The sequence below is a fragment of the Muscardinus avellanarius genome (assembly GCF_963383645.1).
Source record: "Muscardinus avellanarius genome assembly, chromosome: 11".
NCBI lineage: Eukaryota > Metazoa > Chordata > Mammalia > Rodentia > Gliridae > Muscardinus > Muscardinus avellanarius.
The window spans coordinates 67441563-67464730 of NC_137797.1; the positions used below are offsets into that span (position 1 = coordinate 67441563).

At 41.7% G+C, this 23168-nt stretch overlaps 1 protein-coding gene across 4 annotated transcripts in view; it reads left to right on the forward strand.

Annotated features, from left to right (window-relative positions):
* The window catches only part of LOC308270263 (cyclic AMP-dependent transcription factor ATF-7), a gene marked incomplete at both ends in the record, with an annotated part of 83789 nt that overhangs the window by 17913 nt on the left and 42708 nt on the right, over window positions 1–23168 (forward strand). For 3 of the 4 annotated variants that reach the window (XM_080706063.1, XM_080706064.1, XM_080706065.1), the window contains one exon: window positions 18553–18649. The exons of the other annotated variant lie outside the window; for it this stretch is intronic. In XM_080706063.1, coding sequence (XP_080562189.1) covers window positions 18553–18649 — 97 coding nt within the window. The remainder of the gene's footprint in view (window positions 1–18552; window positions 18650–23168) is intronic. 4 annotated transcript variants of the gene reach the window in all.

The window sequence follows — 23168 nt, forward strand, 5'->3', positions numbered from 1 at the left end:
CATACCTGGCTGCTAATGTGTTTTTAATTTCACTTTCTATTTGTTCATTGCTGGTATGTGGGAAAGCCATTGACTTTTTTATATACTAATCTTGTATCCTGAAACCAGTGTATTACCTCTTCCTAGGTTTTTGTTGTTGAATCTTTGAATTTTCTACATAATCATGTTAATTCTGAACAGAGACAGCTTTACTTCTTTCTTCCCAATATATGTACCTTTTAACTTCTTTTTGTTGCAGTAGCTAGGAATTTTAGGTATGATGTTGAAAAGCAGTGATAAGAGAGGACATCTTGCCTTATTCTTTTTTTTTATTTTTGCGGTACTATACCTTCAACCTATTTCCCTTCTCTCTCTCTCTCTCTCTCTCTCTCTCTCTCTCTCTCTCTCTCTCTCTCTCTCTCTCTCTCATGTTAGTGGAGATGGAACCCAGGGGCATTATACCTCCAAGTTACACCCCCAGCCCTATTTATTCATTTATTTATTTATTTATGAAACAGGGTCTCACTGAGTTGCAAAGGGACTTACTAAGAAGCTAAGGCTGTCCATGAACTGTGATCCTCCTGTCTCAGCCTCTCAAATGCTGCAGTTACAAGTATGTGCTACCACACCCTGGCTAGGTTTATGTTCTTAATCTTTTTGGTTTCTTTGGTTTGTTTGTTTTTTTGTTTGTTTGTTTCTTTTTTTTTTTTTTTGGATAGTTCTGGGAGTGGAACCCAGAGGCTTTCTACCTCCTGGCTATACTCCCAGACCTATTTTATATTTTATTTGGAAACAGGGTTTCACTAAGTTGCTGAGAGCCTCACTAAGTAGCTGAGGCTGGCTAAAAACCTGTGCGTCCTGTCTCAACCTCCCAAGCCCTGGGATTACAAGTATGTGCCACCACACCCAGCTAATCATTTTGGTTTCTGAAACAAAGTAAGAAATATATTTTATGTCAGGTACAGTGGTACATGCCTATAGTCCCACTTATTTGGGAGGCTTAGGCAGGAAGATCAATTTAGCTCACAAGATCAGCCTGAGCAACATAGCAAAACCTGATCTCAAGGGGGGGAAAAATGCCAGGTGTGGTAATGCACACCTGTAATCCCAGTACTGGAGAGGCTGAAACTGAAGGGTGTCATGTTCAGGGCCAGCCTCAGGAACTTAATCAGATCCTGTTTAAAAATTTAAAAAACTGGGCGTGGCGGCTCAGGTTTGTAATCCCAGTACTTGGGGTGCTGAGACAGGAAGATGACAGGTTCAAGTCCTACCTCAGCAATTTAGTGAGGCCCTCCACAATTTCGTGAGACCATGTTTCAAAATAAAAATAGTTCAAGCCGGGCATGGCAGCACGTACTTGTAATCCCAGTACTTGGGAGGCTTGAAACAGGAGGATTGCTGGTTCACAGCCAGCCTCAGCATCTTGTGAGGCCCTCCATAACTTAGTAAGACCCTGTTTCAAGTAAAAGAATAAAAAATAGGGCTGGAGGTGTAGCTCAGAGGTAGAATGCCCCTGAGTTCAATACCTAGTACTGCAAAAATAAAAAATAAATAACAGTTCTTGGGGGGTAGTGTAGCTCAGAGATACAAAATGCCCCTGGGTTCAATTCCCAGTACTACAAAAATAAATTAATTAATTAAATAAAATAAATAGATATAAAGCCAGGCATCAGGGCACACTCTTGCAGTCTCAATGTTTGAGGGGCTGAGACAGGAAGATTGCAGGTTTGAGGCCAGTTTTAGCAACTTAGCGAGACCTGTTCCAAAGTTTAAAAAATGTCACTTAGTGGTAGAATGCCCCTGGGTTCAATCTCTAGTACTGCAAATTAAATAAATATGAAAAATAAAAAGATTTCCTTATTTTGTTAAGAACCAAAGTTTTCTCTTTGGAGACTTTAATGGGACTCAACTAAGTGGAAAGTAGAATACTAAAAAGCCTACTGTTAGACAAAAGCTGTAGAGAAAGCAATTAGCCATGTAACTGACACAGGACCAGGATCAGATGAATTGCTACTGGGATTCCTCTGCTCCGAGGCACTAGTCCTTGAAAGTTTGTTGAGCATTTAATTCATCCACATAAGTAGATATCATCTAAGGAAAGATAATGGATCTGTCCTTGTTAATTTTTATGCATAGTTCCCAAGAGTGAGTACCCTGGAATTTAATAAAGGGCCAAACATTAGATTTTAAGAAAGAGGGACAGCCAAGGATAAGAACAGATGTGTCTCCAAACTAAAACACCACTTTTAGTGAAGAGCAATCTTTAACTGCCCCGGTGTCGAGAACTCTTCCCAATTCACCAAACAGTGCATAGTCATTGTTTCTAAGGAAGCATGGGCAACAGGTATTAATGAGAGAGAGAGTGACTTATTTTGGTATACTATGTGAAAGTGGAAATCGAATTCTCCATTAGTGTGCAATTTATAAATATTTATGAAGACGTAAAATAAGATACTTTATTGCAAATTGCATTTCCAAGTTCTTCAGATAGAAAATGAAGAAAAATCTAGATTCTAAAAATCATACACTGGTTAGGAATGGTTTCAGCCACAAACAGTTACTAGTAGTTTACAACTATGTGAACACTTGTAACATTAAGTCCAGAATTAGGAATATTTTGGCAGCTAAGCAAGTTAAGGCTCTACATTCTTTCAGCCAGTCTGTTGTAACATTTTTAAATAAAATTAAGGGCTGAGGATGTAGCTCAGAGGTAGAATTTACAGTGCCACAAAAAGGGCCTGGGGTGGGGTGTGTGGATGTAGCTTAGTGGTAGAGCCTAGCAGCTTAGCAGTATAAGGAAAACCCTGGGTTCAAGCTCCAATACCTGGGGGGGGGGGGATACACAAACACACAGAATACTGTTAAAAAGAGAAAACTATATTACTATTTTACTATCATACTTGGGAATCACAGAGCAGAAGTCAAGATGACCAGGAATAGCTGGGCATGGTGGTGCATGCCGATAATCCCACTACCTGGGAGGCTTTGACAAGATGATCACAGGTTCAAGTACAGCCGCAGCAGTGAGACTCTTATCAACCTAGTGAGATCCTATTTCAAAATAAAAATAAAAGATAGGACTGGGAGTGTAGCTCAGAGGTAGAATGCCCTTGGGTTCAATCTCTAGTACCACCAAAAAAAAAAAAAAAAAATGACCAGGAATTTGACTGAGTATATTTTTTATTTTCATTTATATTTTGGTGGTACTGGGGATTGAACCCAGAGGCATTCTACCTTTGAGCTATATCCACATCCTGATTTTATTTCTTATTTGGAAAGAGGGTCTCACCGGGTTAATGAGTCATACTATTTGCTGAGGCTTTCTTCCTGTCTTGACCTCGCAAGTACAGGTATTACAAGCATGTGCCACCATGCTCAACTCGGCTGGCTAAGTACGTTTAAATCTGCAAGAATATATTTCTTGTTCATGTTAAGCATGGGGTTGATCCAGTGTGTGTGTGTGTGTGTGTGTGTGTGTGTGTGTGTGTGTGTGTGTACTGGGGATTGAATCCAGAGGATTTCTACCTCCAAGCTACACCCCCAGCCTGATTTTGTTTCCTATTTGGAAACAGGGTCTCACTAGGTTGCTGAGAGCCTTGCTAAATTGCCAAGGCCAGCTATGAACCTATCTTCCTCCTGTCTCAGCCTCCTAACTATTGGGATTATAAGTTTGTGCCACCATGCCTGGTTAATAAAAATTTAAAAAATAAAGACAAGCCGGGTGTGGTGGCGCACACTTGTAATTCCAGTACTTGGGAGGCTGAGACAGGAGGATCGTGCAGGTTCAAAGCCAGCCTCAGCTACTTAGTGAGGCTCTCAGCAGCTTAGTGAGACCATTTCCAAATAAAATATAAAATAGGTCTGGGAGTGTAGCCTGGAGGTAGAAAACCCTTGGGTTCCATCTCTAGTACCACAAAATAAATTAAATAAATAAATAAATGTTCGATCTTTCCTACCTGAAAATATTTAAATGAGTTTTTTTGTTTTGTTTTGTTTTGTTTGCGGGGGTTGGGGGGGTAGGTACTGGAATTGAATTGAGGGGCATTCTAACTTTGTGCTATAGTCCCAGCTGTTTTTAGTTTTTATTTTGAAACTGGTTCTCCCTACATTGCTGAGGCTGTCCTTAAACCTGAGATCGTTCTGTCTCAGCTTCCCAAATACTGGGATTATAGGTGTGCATCATCTCGCCCAGCTAAAGTCTCTTATTATCTGAGGAAAATATGTTTCAAGATCCCTAGTAGATGCCTGAAACTGTGAATAATACCACACACACACACACACACACACACACACACACACACACACACACACACATATACATACATATACACTCTGTTTTTCCTATGCATATATATCTCCTATGATAAAGTTTAACTGATATATTGATCACAGTAAGAGACTGACAATAATTAATGAGAAAGTGAAACAGTTATAACAAAATAAAAGTTATGGAAAGCTGAGCTTGGTGGCACACACCTGTAATCCCAGTACTTGGAGGGCAGAGACTGGCGGATCACAGGTTCAAGGCCAGCTGTAGCAATTTAGTAAGGCCCTCAGCAACTTAGACCTGTTTCAAAGGAAAAAAATAATAATAAGGCTGGGATGTAGCTCAAGGTAGAAAGCCCTTGGATTTAATCCCCAGTACCACAAAAATATAAAAGAATTAAAGTTTTGCAAATGTGGTTTCTATCAAAATGTTTTATTGTACTTTAGAACCTTAACGACCTCAACATACAGTTATATTTCTTTTCCTTAGCTCAAGAACTCTTCTCTTTTTAACTTAAAGGGAGTACTTTACAGCTTCTGATCAGCATACCCAGATTGCCAGTATCACTACCCTGTGCTTTAGGCCATATTAAATAAAATAAGGGTTACTTAGCTGTAATACCAGTACTTGGGAGGGTAAGAGAGGAGGATTGCAGGTTCGAGGTCAGTCTTAGCAATTAGTGAGGTCCTCTGCAACACAGTGAGACCCTGTTTTTTTTTTTTTTTTTTTTTTTTTTTTGGTGGTACTGGAAGCCCTTCTACCTCTGGGCTACACTCCCAGACCTATTTTCTGTATTTTTGAAACAGGGTCTCTTAAGCCAGCACGGCTGGCCTCGATCCTCCTGCCTCTGCCTCTCAAGCGCAGGGATTACAAGCATGCGCCACCACACCCGGCCATGAGACCCTGTTTTGAAATAAAAAGTAAAATAGGGCTGGGGCGTAGTTCAGAGGTGAATGCCTCTGGGTTCAATTCTCAGTACCACCAAAAATAAACATTAACTTGAATAAGAGCATGATGCTGCCTTGAGAGTTGACCTGATAACTGATGATTGAGATAGCTACCGAGTGGCTAACAGTTGGGTAGTATAGATGCTGAACAAACTGGTGATTCACACTCAGGCTGGGACAGAGCAGGACAGCCTGGTACTTCATAACACTATTCAGAATAGTGTGCACTTTAATACTTATGAGGGTTGAGCATGTAGCTTAGTGGTAGAGTGCTTGGCTAACACAAGGCCTTGGGTTTAGTCTCCAGGATTGCCAAATAAGTAAATAAAAATAAGATGGGCATGCTGGTACATATCTGTACTCTCAGTTATTGTGAAGGCCAAGACAGGATGATCTCAAGTTTGAGGCCAGTTTGGGCATCTTAGCGAGATCCTGCCTCAAAATAAAAAAATTAAAAGGGCTGGTAGAACACCCCTGGATTCAGTCCCCAGTACTACAGAAATTAATGAATTAATAAAAATAAAACTTACAAATTGTGAGCCAGGCGTGGTGGCGCACACTTGTAATCCCAGCATTCAGGAGGCTGAGACTGGAGGATCGCGGTTCGCGGACAGCCTCAGCTACTTAGTGAGGCTCTCTGTAACTTAGTGAGACCCTCTTTCAAAATATAGAATAAAAAACAGGGCAGGGGGTGTAGCTCAGAGGTCGAATGCCTCTGGGTTTCATCCCCAGACCCACAAAAAAAACCAAATTTACAAATTGTTTATTTCTGGGATTTTCTACGTAACAGTTATCTTCAGACTGAGTTGACCACTGGTAACTGAGGCTGAGGAAAGTGAAGCCGTGGATAAAGGGAACTTACTCTTGTCACCCTTTTCTTACACTCTTCAGTTCTTAGAGCAGTCGGCTTATATGAACTTCTGAGCTCAGCTTTCTTCCTGCTGTGATTTATTGGCCATCTGCAACTTACTTGGCACAGGATACCATCCAGGAGGCTCATGAATTCTCACATTTGTCATGAACAGGAGGAAACAAGAACCAAAACAGAAAGAAATGAACAATGAGATATAGCCCAGTGCTTACAACTTATGCTACTTAGAGGAATAGTTATACCATTGGCCTATATGACACAGAGTAATGCACTGACATCAATCCCATATCCGAATGATGGAAGACCAACAATTCAATGTTGACCATGGTTTTTAGTATTCTTTTTTTTTTCTTTTTCTTTTTTCCCTTTTTTCTTTTTTGTGAGTTTGGGGATGGAACCCAGGGGCATTCGACCTCCAAGCTACACCCCCTGCCCTATTTTTTAGTCTTTATTTTTTATTTTATTTTATTTTATTTTTGCGGGTCAGGGGATGGAACCCAGGGGCATTTGACCTCTGAGCTACACCCCCTGCCCTATTTTTTTATTTTTCATTTTGAAACAGGGTCTCACTGCGTTGCAGAGGGCCTCACTAAGTAGCTGAGGCTGTCCGTGAACCGCGATCCTCTGGTCTCAGCCTCCCTAATGCTGGGATTACAAGCGTGCGCCACCACGCCTGGCTTTTTAGTATTCTTTTTCTGTTCACTTCTTACTGGTTTGCTGACCTGACTGTAACATACCTTTAGGTACTCCACAGTATGCTTTACTTTTATTATCATTTTTATTTCTGGTATTGGAAGTAGAACCCAGGGGCATTCTACCTCTGAACTATACCTCCAGCCCTATTTTATTTATTTATTTATTTATTTATTTATTTATTTATTATTTATTGCAGTATTGGGGATGGAACCCAGGGGCATTCTACATCCAAGATACACCCCCAGCCCTATATGCCCTATTTTTATTCTTTATCTTGAAACAAGGTCTCACTGAGTTGCAAAGGGCCTCACTAAGTAGTAGCTGAGGCTGTCCTCGAACCGCAATCCTCCTGTCTCAGCCTCCCAAATGCTGGGATTACAAGCATGTGCCACCACGCCTGGCTTTTTTTTTTTTTAAATTTTGAAACTGGGTCTCACTAAGTTATGGAGGGCCTCACTAAGTAGCTGAGGCTGGCTGTGAACCTGCAATCCTCCTGTCTTAGCCTCCCAAGTACTGGGATTACAAGCATGCACCACCACACGCAGTTTATAGTATGTTCTATAAAAGGATGAATCCACCAGGCATGGTAGCACATGTCTGTAATCTCAAGGCCCTATTTCAAAATAAAAAATAAAATGAATAAGTTGGAAGTAAATGCCACTGGGTTCAGTGCCCAGAACAACAATAACAAAAAAGATGAATGAATCCAGTTCTCTTTCGTGTGTATAGCATACAAAAATTCAGTAATATTTGTTGAATTAATACAGAATAGGAGATCCAGGCATGATAGCATGTACCTGTAATCCCAGTACGTGGGAGGCTGAGGCAGGAAGATGACAGGTTTGAGGCCAGCCTCAGCAATTTAGTGAGACTCTGTTTCAAAATAAAAATACAAAAGGCTGAAGTATAGCTTGAAATTAGAATAGCTTTGAGTTCAATCCCCAGTACCCCCGCCCCAATGACCAGTAAAGAACTGAGAAGTTTGGGACACAATGGCGCATGCTATAATGCTAGTTTTTAAGAGGCTGAGAGAGAAGGATCACAAGTTCACAGTCATCCTCAGCTACTTAGTGAGGCTCTTTGCAACTCAGTGAGACCCTGTTTCAAAACAGTTATTAAAATAGGGCCGGGGGTGTCTCTCAGAGGAAGAATGCCCCTGGGTTTTATCCCCAGTACTGAAAAAAAAAAGGAATTAAAAAATAGGGCTGGGGGTGTAGGTCAGAGTTAGATGGCCCCTAGGTCCAGTCCTCAGTACCGAATTTAAAAAAATAAACAAATAAGGAAAGGAAAAGCAAAGCAAAAGAAAGGAAGGAATTAGGAAGTGAAAAAACTTAAGAGGAGAAATCTGGGCCTGGTGCCTCATGCTTTTAGTCCCCGCGCTTGCGAGGCTGAGACAGGAGGATCGCACGGGTTCAAAGCCAGCCTCAGCTACTTAGTGAGCCTCTCGGCAACTTAGTGAGACCCTGTTTCCAAATAAAATATAAAATAGGTCTGGGAGTATAGCCCGGAGGTAGAAAAGACCCTGGGTTCCACCCCCAGTACCACCAAAAAAAAAAAAAAAAAAAAAAAACGCACAAAGGAAAAAAAAATTAGGAGGGATTGTTTTTAAATTGGCATTTTGTTGTGTCTTTTTTTTTTTTTTTTTTTGCAGTACTGGGAAGGGAACTCAGGCATTCTACCTCTGAGCTACACACTCAGACCTATTTTTTATCCTTTATTTTGAAACAGGGCCTCACTGAGTTGCAAAGGGCTTCGCTAAGTAGCTGAGGCTGTCTGTGAACCACCATCTTCCAGTCTCAGCCTCCCGAAGGCTGGGATTACAAGCGTGCGCCACTACACTTAGCTTGTGTCTTTTTTTTTTAATTGACTTTTTTTGCATACGACACTTCAGTTGATAGTTAAATAAAAGTCGGTGATGAAACAGCAGCACCTTGAAGGAGAGAGTAGGAGCTTAGAATTGAAGTAGAAGTGAAAGTAAATTGGTCCACGGAGACTTGGCACCAACGTCCTTTCATTGGAACAGCAGTATAACTCTTGCGTACTGAAATTCTCATAGGTACCTTTCTGTAATAAAGGGAATCTGGTGTCAGATAAAGTAGGAGAGGATGCATTAACACTCACTTGAACAATATTCTCACAAATACAGTAGGGCTGGAAGCCAGGCACTTGGCGGCGTGTATTTGTAATTTCAATGCTTGGGAAGCGGAGACAGGGGGATGGCAGGTTTGAGGGCAGCCTCAGCAGTGTAGGGAGACTTTCAGCCACCCTGTTTCAAAACAAAAAATAAAAAGAGCTGGGAGTATAACCAGAGATAGAATACTCCTAGATTTCATCCCAGTAAAATATATAACCAAATAATGAATGAATGAATGAATAATAAAATTTAAAAAATAAGACTGAGGGTGTAACTCCGAGATAGAAGTCCTCTTGGTTCAATCCCCAGTACCACAAAAAAAAAGAAAGAAAGAAAGAAAGAAAGAAAGAAAGAAAGAAAGAAAAGAAAAGAAACTTATAAGCCTTTCCAAACAGAAAATCCCTCACCCCATAGACAACTAAATTTCAATTTACCTTAGGTACAGTTTGGTGGGGGAAATTTTTCTTCCTGTGGCCTTTTTCATTCCCTGACAACACTTTCTTTTGGAGTATTTTGGGTAGAAGTTTCCCGTTCTTATTTTTCCTCTATAAATTACCTTGCTCACACATGTAGCGTATGAGCTGCTACTGCTGTGGTTGTACTTATTTGCTGAACAATCCTGTACTTTGAAATGATTCATTCAAGAGCCACGAAGCGTTCCAAGCAGGATGTGACTCACTCGGTAAGCAGCAGTATCTTGACGGAGAGAGCAGGAACCTCGGGCTGAGGTAGAAATGAGAGTCATGTTGGCTTCGAGGTGTGTGTGTTCACTCCCTTCCCTTCTTTCTGATCCCTGCTTTCCAAACAAGTGATACCATCCATTGGGAATATAACGGTGTGTTTAGGTTAAGAAGCCTTGTCAAGACTCTTAGAGATCTCGTAGTTTTTTTCTTTCAGAATATGTGATAAATTGAAGTGACTAAATAGTGTTCACAAAAGACCAGCTATGCAAGGCCTGGCGGGACACACCTGTAATCCCAGTACTGGGGAGACAGGAGACCCGCCTCATCAATTAGTAAGACCCTTAGCAACTTGGCCAGGCCTTCCTCCCTCCTTCCCTTCCTCTGTGGTACTGAGGGATTGAACCCATGGGCATTCTACCTCTAAGCTATACCCCAACCCTTTTATTTAGTTTTGAAACAGGGTTAAAAAAATAAAACAGGCCGGGCATGGTGGCACGCGCTTGTAATCCCCACGCTTGGGAGGCTGAGACGGGAGGATCGCACAGGTTCGATGTCAGCCTCAGCTATTTAGTGAGGCTCTCAGCAACTTAGTGAGACCCTGTTTCCAAATAAAATAGAAAATAGGTCTGGGAGTATAGCCCGGAGGTAGAAAGCCTCTGGGTTCCACCCCAGTACCACCAAAAAATAAAATAAATAAAACAGCCACGAGATAATCTTTCTTACTAAGTTCCTGAGGCTGGTCTCAAACCTGGGATCCTTCTGTCTCAGCCTCCCAAGTTACAGTCATGCGCTAAGATGCCTAACTTAGACCCTGTTTCAAAATAAGAAATAAAATAGGGTTGGGGGTGTGAGTTGGAGGTAAAATTCACCTGGGTTCAATCACAAGTACAAAATAAATAAACATCTATGTTCTCTACTACCTGCTCAACACCAATATCACTGTGTTCGGAACTTATTCTCCATAGTTTCTCAGATTTTCTATGGCTCTCTCATTCTCATTTTCTTTTCTTTTCTTTTTTGTACTGGGGATTGAACCCAGAGGCATTCTATGTATGATCTACACCCCCAGTCCTACTTATTTATTTTTAAAACAAAGTCATGCTAAATTACTGAGGGTCTCTGTAATTTCAGAGGCTGGCCTCAAACCTGGAATATTGTTTCAGACTTCTAAGTATTGGCATTATAGGCATAGCCACCATACTCAACTGTGTGTTTATGTGTGTGTGTGTGTGTGTGTGTGTGTGTGTGTGTGTGTGTGTGTGTGTGTGGTACTAGGGATGGAACCCAGGGGCATTCTACTTCTGAGCTACACTCCCAGCCGTATTTTTTATTCTTTATTTTGAAACAGGGTCTCACTGAGTTGGAAAGGGCCTCACTAAGTAGGCGAAGCTTGCTGCAAACTTGCAGTCCTCCTGTCTCAGCCTCCCAAGTACTGGGATTACAAGCGTGTGCTAACATGCCCAGCACTTCTTACTATTTTCTTTCAAAGTATCTCCCAAGCTGAGCATCCAGTATTCGGGAGGTGAGACAGTAGCACTGCAGGTTTGAAGTTCTCAGCAACTTAGTGAGGCTTTCATCAACTTCAAGACCCTGTTTCAAAATAAAAAATAAAATATGGCTGGGGGTGTAGCTTGGAGGTAGAATGCCCCTAAATTCAATCCCCAGTGACACACACACACACACACACACACACACACACACACAGTCCCAAGTGTAGATACTATATTAAAAGAAAGCTGCTCTATTCATTAAATACCACCAAACCCAGAAACTGGAGAAAGGAGTAGTTAGGTTTCAGCATAAATAATTTTTCAGCCTATCACAAAAGTAAATTCTATTTCTTGTATTGTTCCCTGAATTCAGGGCCCTTTTCTTAATAATTAAAGAGTTCTGAATGTCTCTTTCTCCCAGTCTACACTCTGTGTGTGTGTGTGTGTGTGTGTGTGTGTGTGTGTATGTGTGTGTGTATGTGTGTGTGTATGTGTGTGTGTGTATGTTACCGGGGATTGAACCCATGGTCATTCTACCTCCAACCTACACTCACTGCCCTATTCTGTTTTTATTTTGAAAGAGTGCCTTGCCAGGTTGATGAGAGTCTCACTACTTGCTGAGGCTGTCCTGGGACCTGTGATCCTCCTATCTCAGCCTCCCAAGCAATAGGATTACAGGTGTGCACACCTGGCTCCCAATCTACTCCTTTAAAACAAGGAAAGAGACTTAAATTTATCATAGGTCAGCATATAAGAACATTTTAAAATGTGAGGCAAATTCACATAAAAACTCAAGCTGTAGTAGCCAAAAACAACATTTCAGGAATGAATCTGGCTAGGAGTTGATGCATATTGCATAAAAATTTCATTGGTCACAGTGCTTTACCAAGGATTTAGCTCGAAACTATTAGATTGCTAATGCCCATATGCTTGTGCCTGGCTAAGAATCAAAAGGCAAAAATTTAGTTTTAGTTTGGCTTGAGCTCTCATTTGTCCTGAGCCTTCCTTTTAGTTATATTCATTGCTACTGTTTAAAAATACTTACAAAAGAGTAGACTAAATGGAATTAGGAAAATAACTATTTCTAAACACCGACTTATTTAGATTTATTCTAAATAAAATAACATACTGGCAGTTTGGCAAAACATACTTTTTTAGTATATTATCTGTTTACTTTGAAATTTAAAAAAGGGTCAGGCATGGTGGCACACACCTGAAATCCCAGTACATGGGAAGTTGGAGGTTGAAATAGGAGGATCACAGGTTCGAGGACAGCCTCAGCAATTTAGGAAGCTCCTCAGCAAGTTAGCCAAACCCTGTCTCAAAATAAGATAGCTCAGAGGCAGAACCCCCATTGGCTCAATCCCCATTGCCCCCCCAAGAAAAAGAAAAAGTAAGCAAAATTGTTTTGATTGGATTCTTCCATAGTATCTTTGTTACTGACAAGGCAATTCATGAGAATTCCATTTAATCTCTTCTCCCAATTAGAGTGCCTTCTGTCTCTTATCATCCTGGTTTCCCTGAGTATTTGCAGATCTGTAGTACATCAGCCATTTTATAAAATGAGTTTGGGAGTTTTCTTCTGCCTGTGTGTTTTTCCTTCCAAGTTGAGGTCCAAAAGCATGTGTTGGCAGTTTTGCAAGAGAAACTAAAAAATAGCCTTTTTTTTTTTTCTTCCCTATTTCCTTCTTTCTCTGTTACTCTGTAGAAAGATTTCTCAACAGAGACACAACCATCATTTTGAGTTAGATAGTGCTTTGTTTTGGAGGCTGTCCTGTACATTATGTAGTATTTATCAACATCCCAGTCTACCCTCTAGAGGCCAATAGTATCCCCTCCACTTTTTTTTTTTCTTGTGGTACTAGGGATGGAACCCAGCAGCATTCTACCTCCAATCTACTCCCCCCACCACCACCCAGCCCAGTTTTATTCTTTTATTTTAGAACAGGATCTCACTAAGTTGCAGAGGGCCTCACTAAGTTGCTGAGCTGGCCCGAACCTGTGATCCTCCTATCTCATCCTCCCAAGGGATTACAAACCAGCCCAGCTTTATCCCTCCACTTCTGAGGAGCAAGAATGTTTCTAAACATTGCCAAATGTTTCCTGGGAAACAGAGTTGCCCCTGGTTGAGAACCACAGCCATATATTATAAACTGCATTTACAGAAAGTGGATTTGAGGGGAAAGACTCAAGATTGGCATATGATTGTAGTTCCCATTTTCTTTTTGTTTTGGTTTGAGATGAGGGCCTTGCTGAGGTTTTTTAGTTCCAGCTGGCCTTGAATTGTAGATTCAAGTGATCCTCCTAACTAAGCCTCCACAATAGCTGCAACTACGGGCACACTTGCCCAGCTCCCATGGTCTCACTGACCATTGAGCCTTTTTATTTTTGTTTTTATTTTAGGTACTGGAAATTGAATCCAGAGTGCTCTGCCATGGTGCTACATCCCCCACCCTTTTTTATTTTTCATTTTGAGACAGGGTCTTGCTAAATTAAGCCTAGGCTTGAATTTGAGATATTCCTGCCTCAGCCTCCTGAGTTCCTCAAACTACAGGTGTGCCCCACTGTACCCGGCTCTTTAAGTATGTTATCTAGTTAAGAAAAGTCCAAAAGAAATACAGTGCAAGCCACAGTTGGGTGAACCATATATGTAATTTAAAAATTTCTAGAGCTGGGAGAGGTGGTGTACACTTGTAATCCCAGTATTTGGGAGGCTGAGACAGGAGAATTAACAAGTTTGAGGTCACCCTCAGCAATTTAGTGAGATTCTGTCTCAAAAAAATAAAGAATAAGACCGGGCGCGGTTGGGAGGCATGCTTATAATCCCTGGGCTTGGGAGGCTGAGACAGGAGCCTCAGCTACTTAGTGAGGCTCTCAGCAAGTTAGTAAGACCCTATTTCAAATAAAATATAAATAGGTTGGGGGCGTAGCCCGGAGGTAGAGGCCCCTGGGTTCCACCCCAGAACCACAAAAAATTTAAAAAAAATAAAAATAAAAAAAGAAGAAGAAAGGTCTGGGAGTATAGCTTGTAGGAAGAATGCCCCTTGGTTCATTCTCTAGTACTACAAAATAAATACATATGTATGTACATACATACATATATACATACATAGAATAAAAATAAATTTTTGAGCCAGGTGTGGTGGCACACACTTGTAATCCCAGCATTTGGGATCCTGAGACAGGAGGATCGAGGCCTCAGCTACTTAGCGAGGCCCTTTGCAACTCAGTGAGACCCTGTTTTAAAATAAAAAATAGAAAATAGGCCTGGGGATGTAGCTCAGAGGTAGAGGCCCCTGAGTTTCATCCCCAGTACCACAAAAATAAATAAATAAATAAATAAATAAATAAATAAATAAAATTTCTAGTAGCCATATTAGAAAGTAAAAGAAAGCTGGGTGTGGTGGCGTATGCTTGTAATCCCAGCATTTGGGAGGCTGAGACCAGAGGATCGTGGTTCTCAGACAGCCTCAGCTACTTAGTGAGGCCCTTCCCAACTCAGACACTGTTTAAAAAAAAAAAGACTAAAAAGGAAGGCTCGGGGTATAGCTTGGAGGTACAGTGCCTCTGGGTTCCATCTCCAGTACTGCAAAAAATAATAAATAAATAAATAAATAAATAAATAAATAAATAAATGTAAACTGGGCATGGTGGCGCACAGCTGTAATCCCAGTAATTGAGAACTGAGACAGGAGGATCATGGGGTCGAAGCCAGCTTCAGCAATTTAGGCCCAGAGCAGCTTAGTAAGACCTTATCTCAAAATAAAAAATAAAATAGGGCTCACTTGTAGATAGAATGCCCCTGGGTATTTTATTTATTTATTTATTTTTGGTGGTACTGAGGTTCCTGGAAGCCCTTCTACCTCTGGGCTACATTCCCAGACCTATTTTTATATTTTTATTTGTAAACAGGGTCTCTTAAGCCAGCAAGGCTGACTTCAAACCTGCATGATCCTCCTGTCTCTGCCTCCCAAGCGCAGGGATTACAAGTGTGCGCCACCACGCCCGTCCTTTTTATTATTTTTGAAACAGAGTCTCACTGAGTTGCAGGGCCTCGCTAAGTAGCTGAGGCTGTCTGTTAACTATGATCCTCCTCCTGAAATCTGGGATTATAAGTGTGGGCCACCACGCCTGGCTCAGCGTCAGCCTCAGCAATTTAGTGAGACCTTATTTAAAAAAAAAAAAAAAAAAAAGAGCCAGAGCCGGGCATGCTAATGCATGCTTGTAATCCCAGTATTTGGGAAGCCGAGACAGGATGATTGCGCAGGTTCGAAGCCAGCCTCAGCTACTTAGTGAGGCTCTCAGCAACTTAGACCCTGTTTCCAAATAAAATATAAAATAGGTCTGGAAGTGTAGCCCAGAGGTAGAAGGCTCCAGGGCTTCATCACCAGTACCACAAATAAAAAAAAAGTACTGGAGATGTAGCTCAGTGGTAGAGCACCTCTGAGTTCAATCCCCAGTACACCCCCCAGAAATTTTTTTTCTGGTGACTGGGAATTATGGCTCAGTGGTAGAAAGTACATGCTTAGCATGCAAAAAAGCCTTAAGTACAGTTGAAGGGGAGCCATTTTGCCATATCTTGTAAAAACTATAAAGTGATATGAACAAACATGTAATTTCTGTTATGAATTAGGAATGCTAAATTTCAGCTACAGTGTAGTGAAAATAAAGATGCAATTTTTTTCCTGTGTTTATATTTCCTATCTCTATTAACATGTATCAAACCCGAGATGCTGATAGGTAAGAGAGCCTTTCTGTCATCTATAGTTCTCTTCAGACCTGAGCTTTTTGATTTGGAAAAATAAATAACTCATGGGTGGCTTGGAAAGGGATGAAGTAGCGTTAGGCAGCAAGGAAGAACAGAAAGTAAACAAGTCAGGTCTATGCAGAGAGTTGTAGCCAAAGGAGTTGCCCTCCCCCCCCCCCCGCCCCTGCTGCTAGGGATTCAACCCAGGGGCTACCTCTGGAGATACACACCCACCCCAGTTATATTTTATTATTATTATTATTTTTTTTGTTACTGAAAATTGAACCAAGAGTTTTTACCTTCGAGCTACACCCCCAGCCCTATTTTTTATTTTTTGGAAACAGAGTTTTGCTAGGTTGATGAGTCTCACTACTTGCTGAGGCTGTCCTGGAACCTGTGATCTCCTGTCTCACCCTCTAAGTACTAGGATTATAAGTGTGAGCCAGCACGCACAGCTAGGAATTGCCTTTTAAGACAAACATGGAGGTGCAGGCCCATAATCCCAGTACTTGGGAGACTGAGACAGGAGTCAAAGCCAATGCTGTCCTAATTTAGCAAGATCCTGTTTCAAAATAAAAAAGGCTGGGGACCTAGCTCAATAGTAGGGCAGCCTTAGGTTCAATCCCCACTATTATTCTTTTTTTTTTTTTTTTTTTTTTTGTGTGTGTGTGTGGGGGGGTACTGGGGTTCCTGGAAACCCTTCTACCTCCGGGCTACACTCCCAGATCTATTTTTATACTTTTTAAATTTGGAAACAGGGTCTCTTAAGCCAGCGTGGCTGGCTTCGAACCTGCGCGATCCTCCTGTCTCCACCTCCCAAGCGCGGGGATTACAAGCGTGCGCCACCACACCTGGCCCCTTTTTATTTTTTATTTTGTTTGTTTGTTGTTGTTTTGGTCCTGGAGATTGAACCCAGGGTTATTCTACCTCTGAGCTAGACCCCCTCCCTATTTAATTTTTATTTTGATAAAGGGTCTCATCAGGTTGATGAGAGTCTTACTACTTGCTAAGACTAGTCTTGAACCTGTCGTCGTCTTGTCTCATCCTCCACGTACTGAAATTACAAGCATGCACCACCACATTTGGCTAGGATTGCAGATTTGAAGACAGCCTCAGCAATGTAGTGAGATTCTCAGCAACCTAGTAAAAGCCTATTTCAAAACAAAAAAATAAAAAAGGAAGCCATGAATGGTGGCACACACTTGTAATCCCAGTATTTAGGAGGCTGAGACAGGAGGATTGTGGGTGCACAGCCAGCCACAGCTACTTAGTGAGGCTCTTTGCAACTTAACGAGACCCTATTTCAAAATAAAGAATAAAAAATAGAGCTGGGAGCATAGCTCGGAGGTAGAATGTCCCCTGGGTTCAATCCTCAGAATAAATAAATAAAATAAATAAATAAGTAAACAAATAAATAAATAAAGCTGAGGCTGTAGCTTGGAGGTAGAATGTTCTTGGGTTCAGTTCCCCATGTCTCCCCACAAAAAATAAATAAATAGTGAAAACAGGGGACTAAGCAGGCACTAATTTTCGAAACAAAAAGACAAATAGAACTATGTTTCAGAACCTCCCTTGAAGGAACTGCAAAACTGCAGCGTCCAGGCAGTTATGGTATCACAGGCATGTTTAATGAAGGAACACGACCAGCAAGCAGCCTCAAAGGGACTTTTGAGGGCACTATTCTTTTGAATTACTGCGGTTCATCTGTTTCTTTCACCTCTGCCTTTTAAAGGGGCGGGAGTATAAATTATTGCCCAGTAACCCTGTCTTACTTAGTCATAAACTGGGGTAGACTTCACCTCACCTCTTCATTGATCTTTTACCCAAATCTCTAAACAAAATCTCTGTACTATCTCCTTTCCTTCATCCTCCACACAAGCTCCTCCCTACCCTTAAAAAGATTTTTTAGAATTTTGCTTGCATTTTTATTCTGCCATCATCTAGCTAGCAGCATTGTACCAGCCCCTTTATGGCTGATAGAGCCCAGGCAGGCTGCCTGATGAGGGGAGACAGCATTTGGCCGACGGGGCTGGTGTATGCCGTTATTGCTGGCCATTGGGCCTTGGTCCTCTACAGCTCCGTCCTGGCTCATTAAAACCCAGAGCCAAATAGCCTCGAAGGCGCCTGCTGTAGCACTGTGGGGGCCAGGAAGTTAAATGGTTCTCCTAATCTTGCATAATTTATCTCCCTGTTAGCCCCCTCATAAAATAGTCCAATTCAGCCCCACCATGGAGAGCTTCATTTTGAAATCTCTTATTTTTGCGATGACTGAGTGCCTAGCCTTTCTCTTTTTCTCTCTTTATTATTATTATTATTAGTAGTAGTAGTAGTAGTAGTAGTAGTAGTAGTATTAAAACTTGTTTTCCCTTGTTCACTACAAGTTTGCCTTAATGTTTTTCATTTGGAGCCTCCTCCTGGAACCCACTTCACCAACAATCTGTCCATTTCTATTGTTTGGACCTGATCTTACAGAACAGTTGGTGCTACGGTCTTCTCCCTTTCCTCTCCTCCCTACCTTCTAGCGCCCCCCCCCATCTCTTCGTCTTTTGCATCACTTTCAATTTTTTCTCTTTTCCATTCTCTCTTTCCAGGCACAAATGTAACTGCAGCATCTTTGGGAGGATATTTTTACAGGGCACTGAATTGGTGGGGGATTTTGTTGGTGGTGATGGTATTTCTTTTTCTTTCCTTTTTTTTTTTAAATCTTTGTTCACACCTCCATTTCTGTTTCATTTCAGAGATTTACAAACGAGGACCACCTGGCAGTTCATAAACACAAACATGAGATGACATTGAAATTTGGCCCAGCCCGAACTGACTCAGTCATCATTGCAGGTATTTGCTGCCCCCAAAATCATGTGCCTTGCTATCACCAGACAGTTAAGATTAATACCAGGGACCAGATGTACTGGGAGCTGTACTTCCCTTTTCCCATCAAGAGCCCTTATGTGATCTGCATTCAATCAGGAAATAGGAACACTAAAAGCTCCCAAGTTTCTATTGTGCCCTCCACTCTCTGTTTTAATAATGAAATTGTGTTCAGTGGTTTTTGAGGATAGGTGTGTTGAGACTTTGTTTTAGCTTTTTTCAGTCTGTTCCCTGCTTGCTTTCTATTTATTAAGACTTTAGAAGATTTATAGACAAAAAGATGGCATTGACATGTCCCCTTGCCCCACAGTGAAGGGGTGAACAAAAGAAAGCAAAAAGCCAGCCCAGCCTGCTGCTTCTCTTCCACTGGTGTCAGTTTTCCTCCAGCAGGCAGATTATCAGTTCGTAAATTCAGCTTCCCCCGTGAACCCAGACATCATTGAGGGCACATTTCCAAAACTCAAACAAGACATTTAGTCAGTGGGACTTTTCTAAGCCAAATTGGGCGACCTGGAACCTCTCAATAGTTGTTTTAGAGACTATCTCGCTTCCATGCGCCATTCTCAAGGGAGCCTCTTAGCAACTGCTCGTAAACTGTACAGCGGTTCACAGACAAAAGTGGACTTTTTCTTTTGATAATGTAAGAAGTTCAGATTTAACTGAAGCTAAGCAAGCTTAACTTAATATTTACTCAGTAGTGTAGTTGGCAGTTACTACATCAGTTAAGGCACAAGTCCTCTAAATATTCCTAGCTAAAATTCTGAGACATGGAGAAGGAGGGATAGAATCCCTTCTTTATATTAATATATGTGATGAAGAAATTTTTTTTTTTACAAATCTCCTATTCCTATTTATTTAATTTTTTTTCGGGTCTGGGGATGTAACCCAGGGGCATTTTACCTCTGAACTACAGCCCCTGCCCTGTTTTTTATTCTTGATTTTGAAACAGGGTCTCACTAAGTTTCAGAGGGCCTCACTAAGTAGCTGAGGCTGTCCCCAAACTGCAATCCTCTGGTCTCAGCCTCATGAATCCTGGGATTACAAGTGTATGCCACCACTCCAGCCCCCAGCCTTATTTTTACTCTCTCTTTTTTTTTTTTTTTTTTTTTTTTTTTTTTTTTGCAGGTCTGGGGATGGAACCTGGGGCATTTGACCTCTGAGCTACACCCCCTGCCCTATTTTTTATTCTTTATTCTGAAACAGGGTCTCACTAAATTGCAGATGGCCTCACTAAGTAGCTGAGGCTGTCTGAGAACTGCGATCCTCGGGTCTCAGCCTCCCAAATGTTGGGATTACAAGCATGTGCCACCACGCCTGGCTTTACTCTTTATTTTGAAACAGGGTCTCACTAAATTGCCAAGGGCCTCACTAAGTGTCAGGCTAGCCGCAAACCTTCAGTCTTCCTTTCTCAGCCTCCCAAGTACTGCACAAGCATGAGCCACCATGCCCGCCTCCTATTCCTAATTATTTATGTATATATGTATGTATGTGTGTAGTATGTAGTGTGTGTGTGTGTGTGTGTGTGTGTGTGTGTGTGCATGCGCGTGCGTGTGTGATTGAGTCACTGAGGAAACAGGGTCTCACTGAGTTTCAAAGGGCCTCACTAAGTGGCTGAGGCTGGCCGTAAACCGTGATTTTTACAAGTGTGTGCTACCACGCCTGGTTTTTAATCTTTATTTTGAAACAGGGTCTCACTAAGTTACAGAGGGAGGGCCTCACTAAGTAGCTGAGGCTGGCTGTGAACCTGCAATTTTTATTTTTTCTTAGTACCAGGGATTGAACCCAGGTGCATTCAAACTCCAAGCCACACCCCCAGCCCCTTTTTATTTTTATCTTGAAACAAGGTCTCCTTTAACTTGCCAAGAATCTCTCTAAATTGCTGAAACTGGCCTCAAACTATAGTCGCCTTGTCTTAGCCTACCAAGTACTCTGAATACAGGTATGTGCCATGACACCCAGGTCTCTTATTCCTTATTAATTCAACCAATATTTATTGAATATTTGGTGTTGCTCCAGGCTCTTAACCAAGAGCCTGTGGATCTAGACATCCATGGTAAATTAATATGAGTAGGGACAGTGGACAGTATCATCAATATATATATATATATATATATATTTATTTTATTTTATTTTTGGCAGTACTGGGGATGGAACCCAGGGGCCTTCTACCTCCAAGCTACACCCCCAGCCCTATTTTTTATTCTTTATTTTGAAACAGGGTCTCACTGATTTGCAAAGGGCCTCACTAAGTAGTAGCTGAGGCTGTCCTCGAACGACAATCCTCCCATCTCAGCCTCCCAAATGCTGGGATTACAAGCATATGCTACCATGCCCAGCTTCAGTGTCATCAATAATTTTTAAAATCTGGGAGAGATTTTAGGGAAGAGTGAGCAGGGTGTAAGAATGTATGTAGGTAAACCATAACTAAATCAGGACATATATACATGAAAAACTTAGTATTTGTGCTGGTTGTGGTGGTGCATACCTGTAATCCCAGTACTAGCATGCTAAGACATGAGAATTGCAAGTTCAAGGCCAGGTGAGGTAATTTAACAAGACTCTCAGCAACTTAGACCCTGTTTCCAAATAAAATAAATAAAATAGGGCCAGGGGTGTAGGTCAGAAGTACAGTGCCCCTGGGTTCAGTCCCAGTACTACAACAGACACACACACACACACACACACACACACACACACACACACACACACACACTTAGTATTGCAGACAAATGCAGTGTTCCTATACTAGTAATATGAATGCTAAGAATATTAATGGAATTAGAGAAAGTTTGTGGAAGAGGTAAATTTAGGACAATGTTATCAAGTAGGAGGGGTCATCCTAAACGGGTGGAAGGGCAAGTTCAAGTCTGCAGGAATGATGATAGAAGGTACTACAGGACAGTTCCAAAAATAATTGTTTGAGGTTGGGGACATAAACTGCTTGCTTAGCATGGAGGAGGCCCTGGTTTCAATCCCCAGAAAAGTAAGGGGGGCGGCAGGTTGTGTGTGTTTTTACTCTTTTCATTTGACTCTGGAGTGCTCATCCCATTGCACATGACTTTCTATTTGGTCTAGTAATTTTCATAGTTTATATTTCTAATTAAGACATGGTATGTTGAGCCAGGCATGTTGGCGCACATTTGTAATCCCAGCATTCGGGAGGCTGAGACAGGAGGATTGTGGCTCACAGACAGCCTCAGCTACTTAGTGAGGCTCTTTGCAACTCAGTGAGACCCTGTTTCAAAAAAAATAGGGCTAGGAATATAACTTGGAGGTAGAATGCCCCTGGGTCCTATCCCCAGTACCACACACACACACACACACACACACAAAAAAAAAAAAAAAAAAAAAAAAAAAAAAACATAGTATGGCATATGTCATAGCATTTTCATTTTTTCAGCAATCTTCATTATGCTTGAATTCCTGCAAGATGTCTTAGCTGGCCTCAACTAGTGTCCTAATCCACTTCATATAATGAGAAGCCAGTCTTTTTTTTGGAACTGAGGGGCTTTTCTACCTCCAGACTATCCTCCCAGACCTATTTTCTATTTTATTTGGAAACAGGGTCTCACTAAGTTGCTGAGAGCCTCACTAAGTAGCTGAGGCTGGCTTTGAACCTGTGTGATCCTCCTGTCTCAGCCTCCCAAGTGCTGGGATTACAAGCATGCGCCACCACGCCCTGCCAAAAGCCAGTCGTGTGTGTGTGTGTGTGTGTGTGTGTGTGTGTGTGTGTGTGCCACTAGGGATTGAACCCAGGAACATTCTACCTTCCAGTTATACCCCTAGCCCTCCTTTATTTTTATATTGAAACAGAGTTTTGCTAGGTTACTAAGAGTCTCAGTACTAGCCAGGCATGCTGACACATACTTGTAATCCCAGCATTTGGGAGGCTGAGACAGGAGGATCTCGGATTGTGGACAGCCTCAGCTAGTTAGGGAGGCCTTTTGCAACTCAGTGAGACGTTGTTTCAAAATAAAGAATACATAATAGGGTTGGGGGTATAGCTCAGAGGTAGAAAGCCCCTGGGTTCCATCCCCAGTACAGGGGGAAAAGAAAAAAAAGAGTCTCACTACTTGTTGAGACTGTTCTCGAACTTGTGTTCCTCCTGTCTTAGCCTCCCAAGTACGGAGATTACAGGAATGCACCACCATATCCAGCTGAGAAGCCAGTCTTTAGGCTGGGAGCACATTTACAATCCCAGTACTTGAGAAACTGAGGAGGATCTTAGGTTTGAAGTCAGCCTCAGCAACTTAGTGTGGCTCTTAGTAACTTAGTAAGACCCTGATTCCAAATAAAAAATAAAATAAGGCTGAGGGTATAGCCCAGAGATAGAAGTCCCCTGGGTTCCACCCCCAGTAAAACACACACACACACCACCCCCACCTGCATCCCCAAATTTGGAGGATCACAGTTTTGAAGCCAGCTTCAGCAATTTAGTGAGACCCTGTTTCAGAATAAAAATTTTAAAATAGTGAAGGTTTAGGGA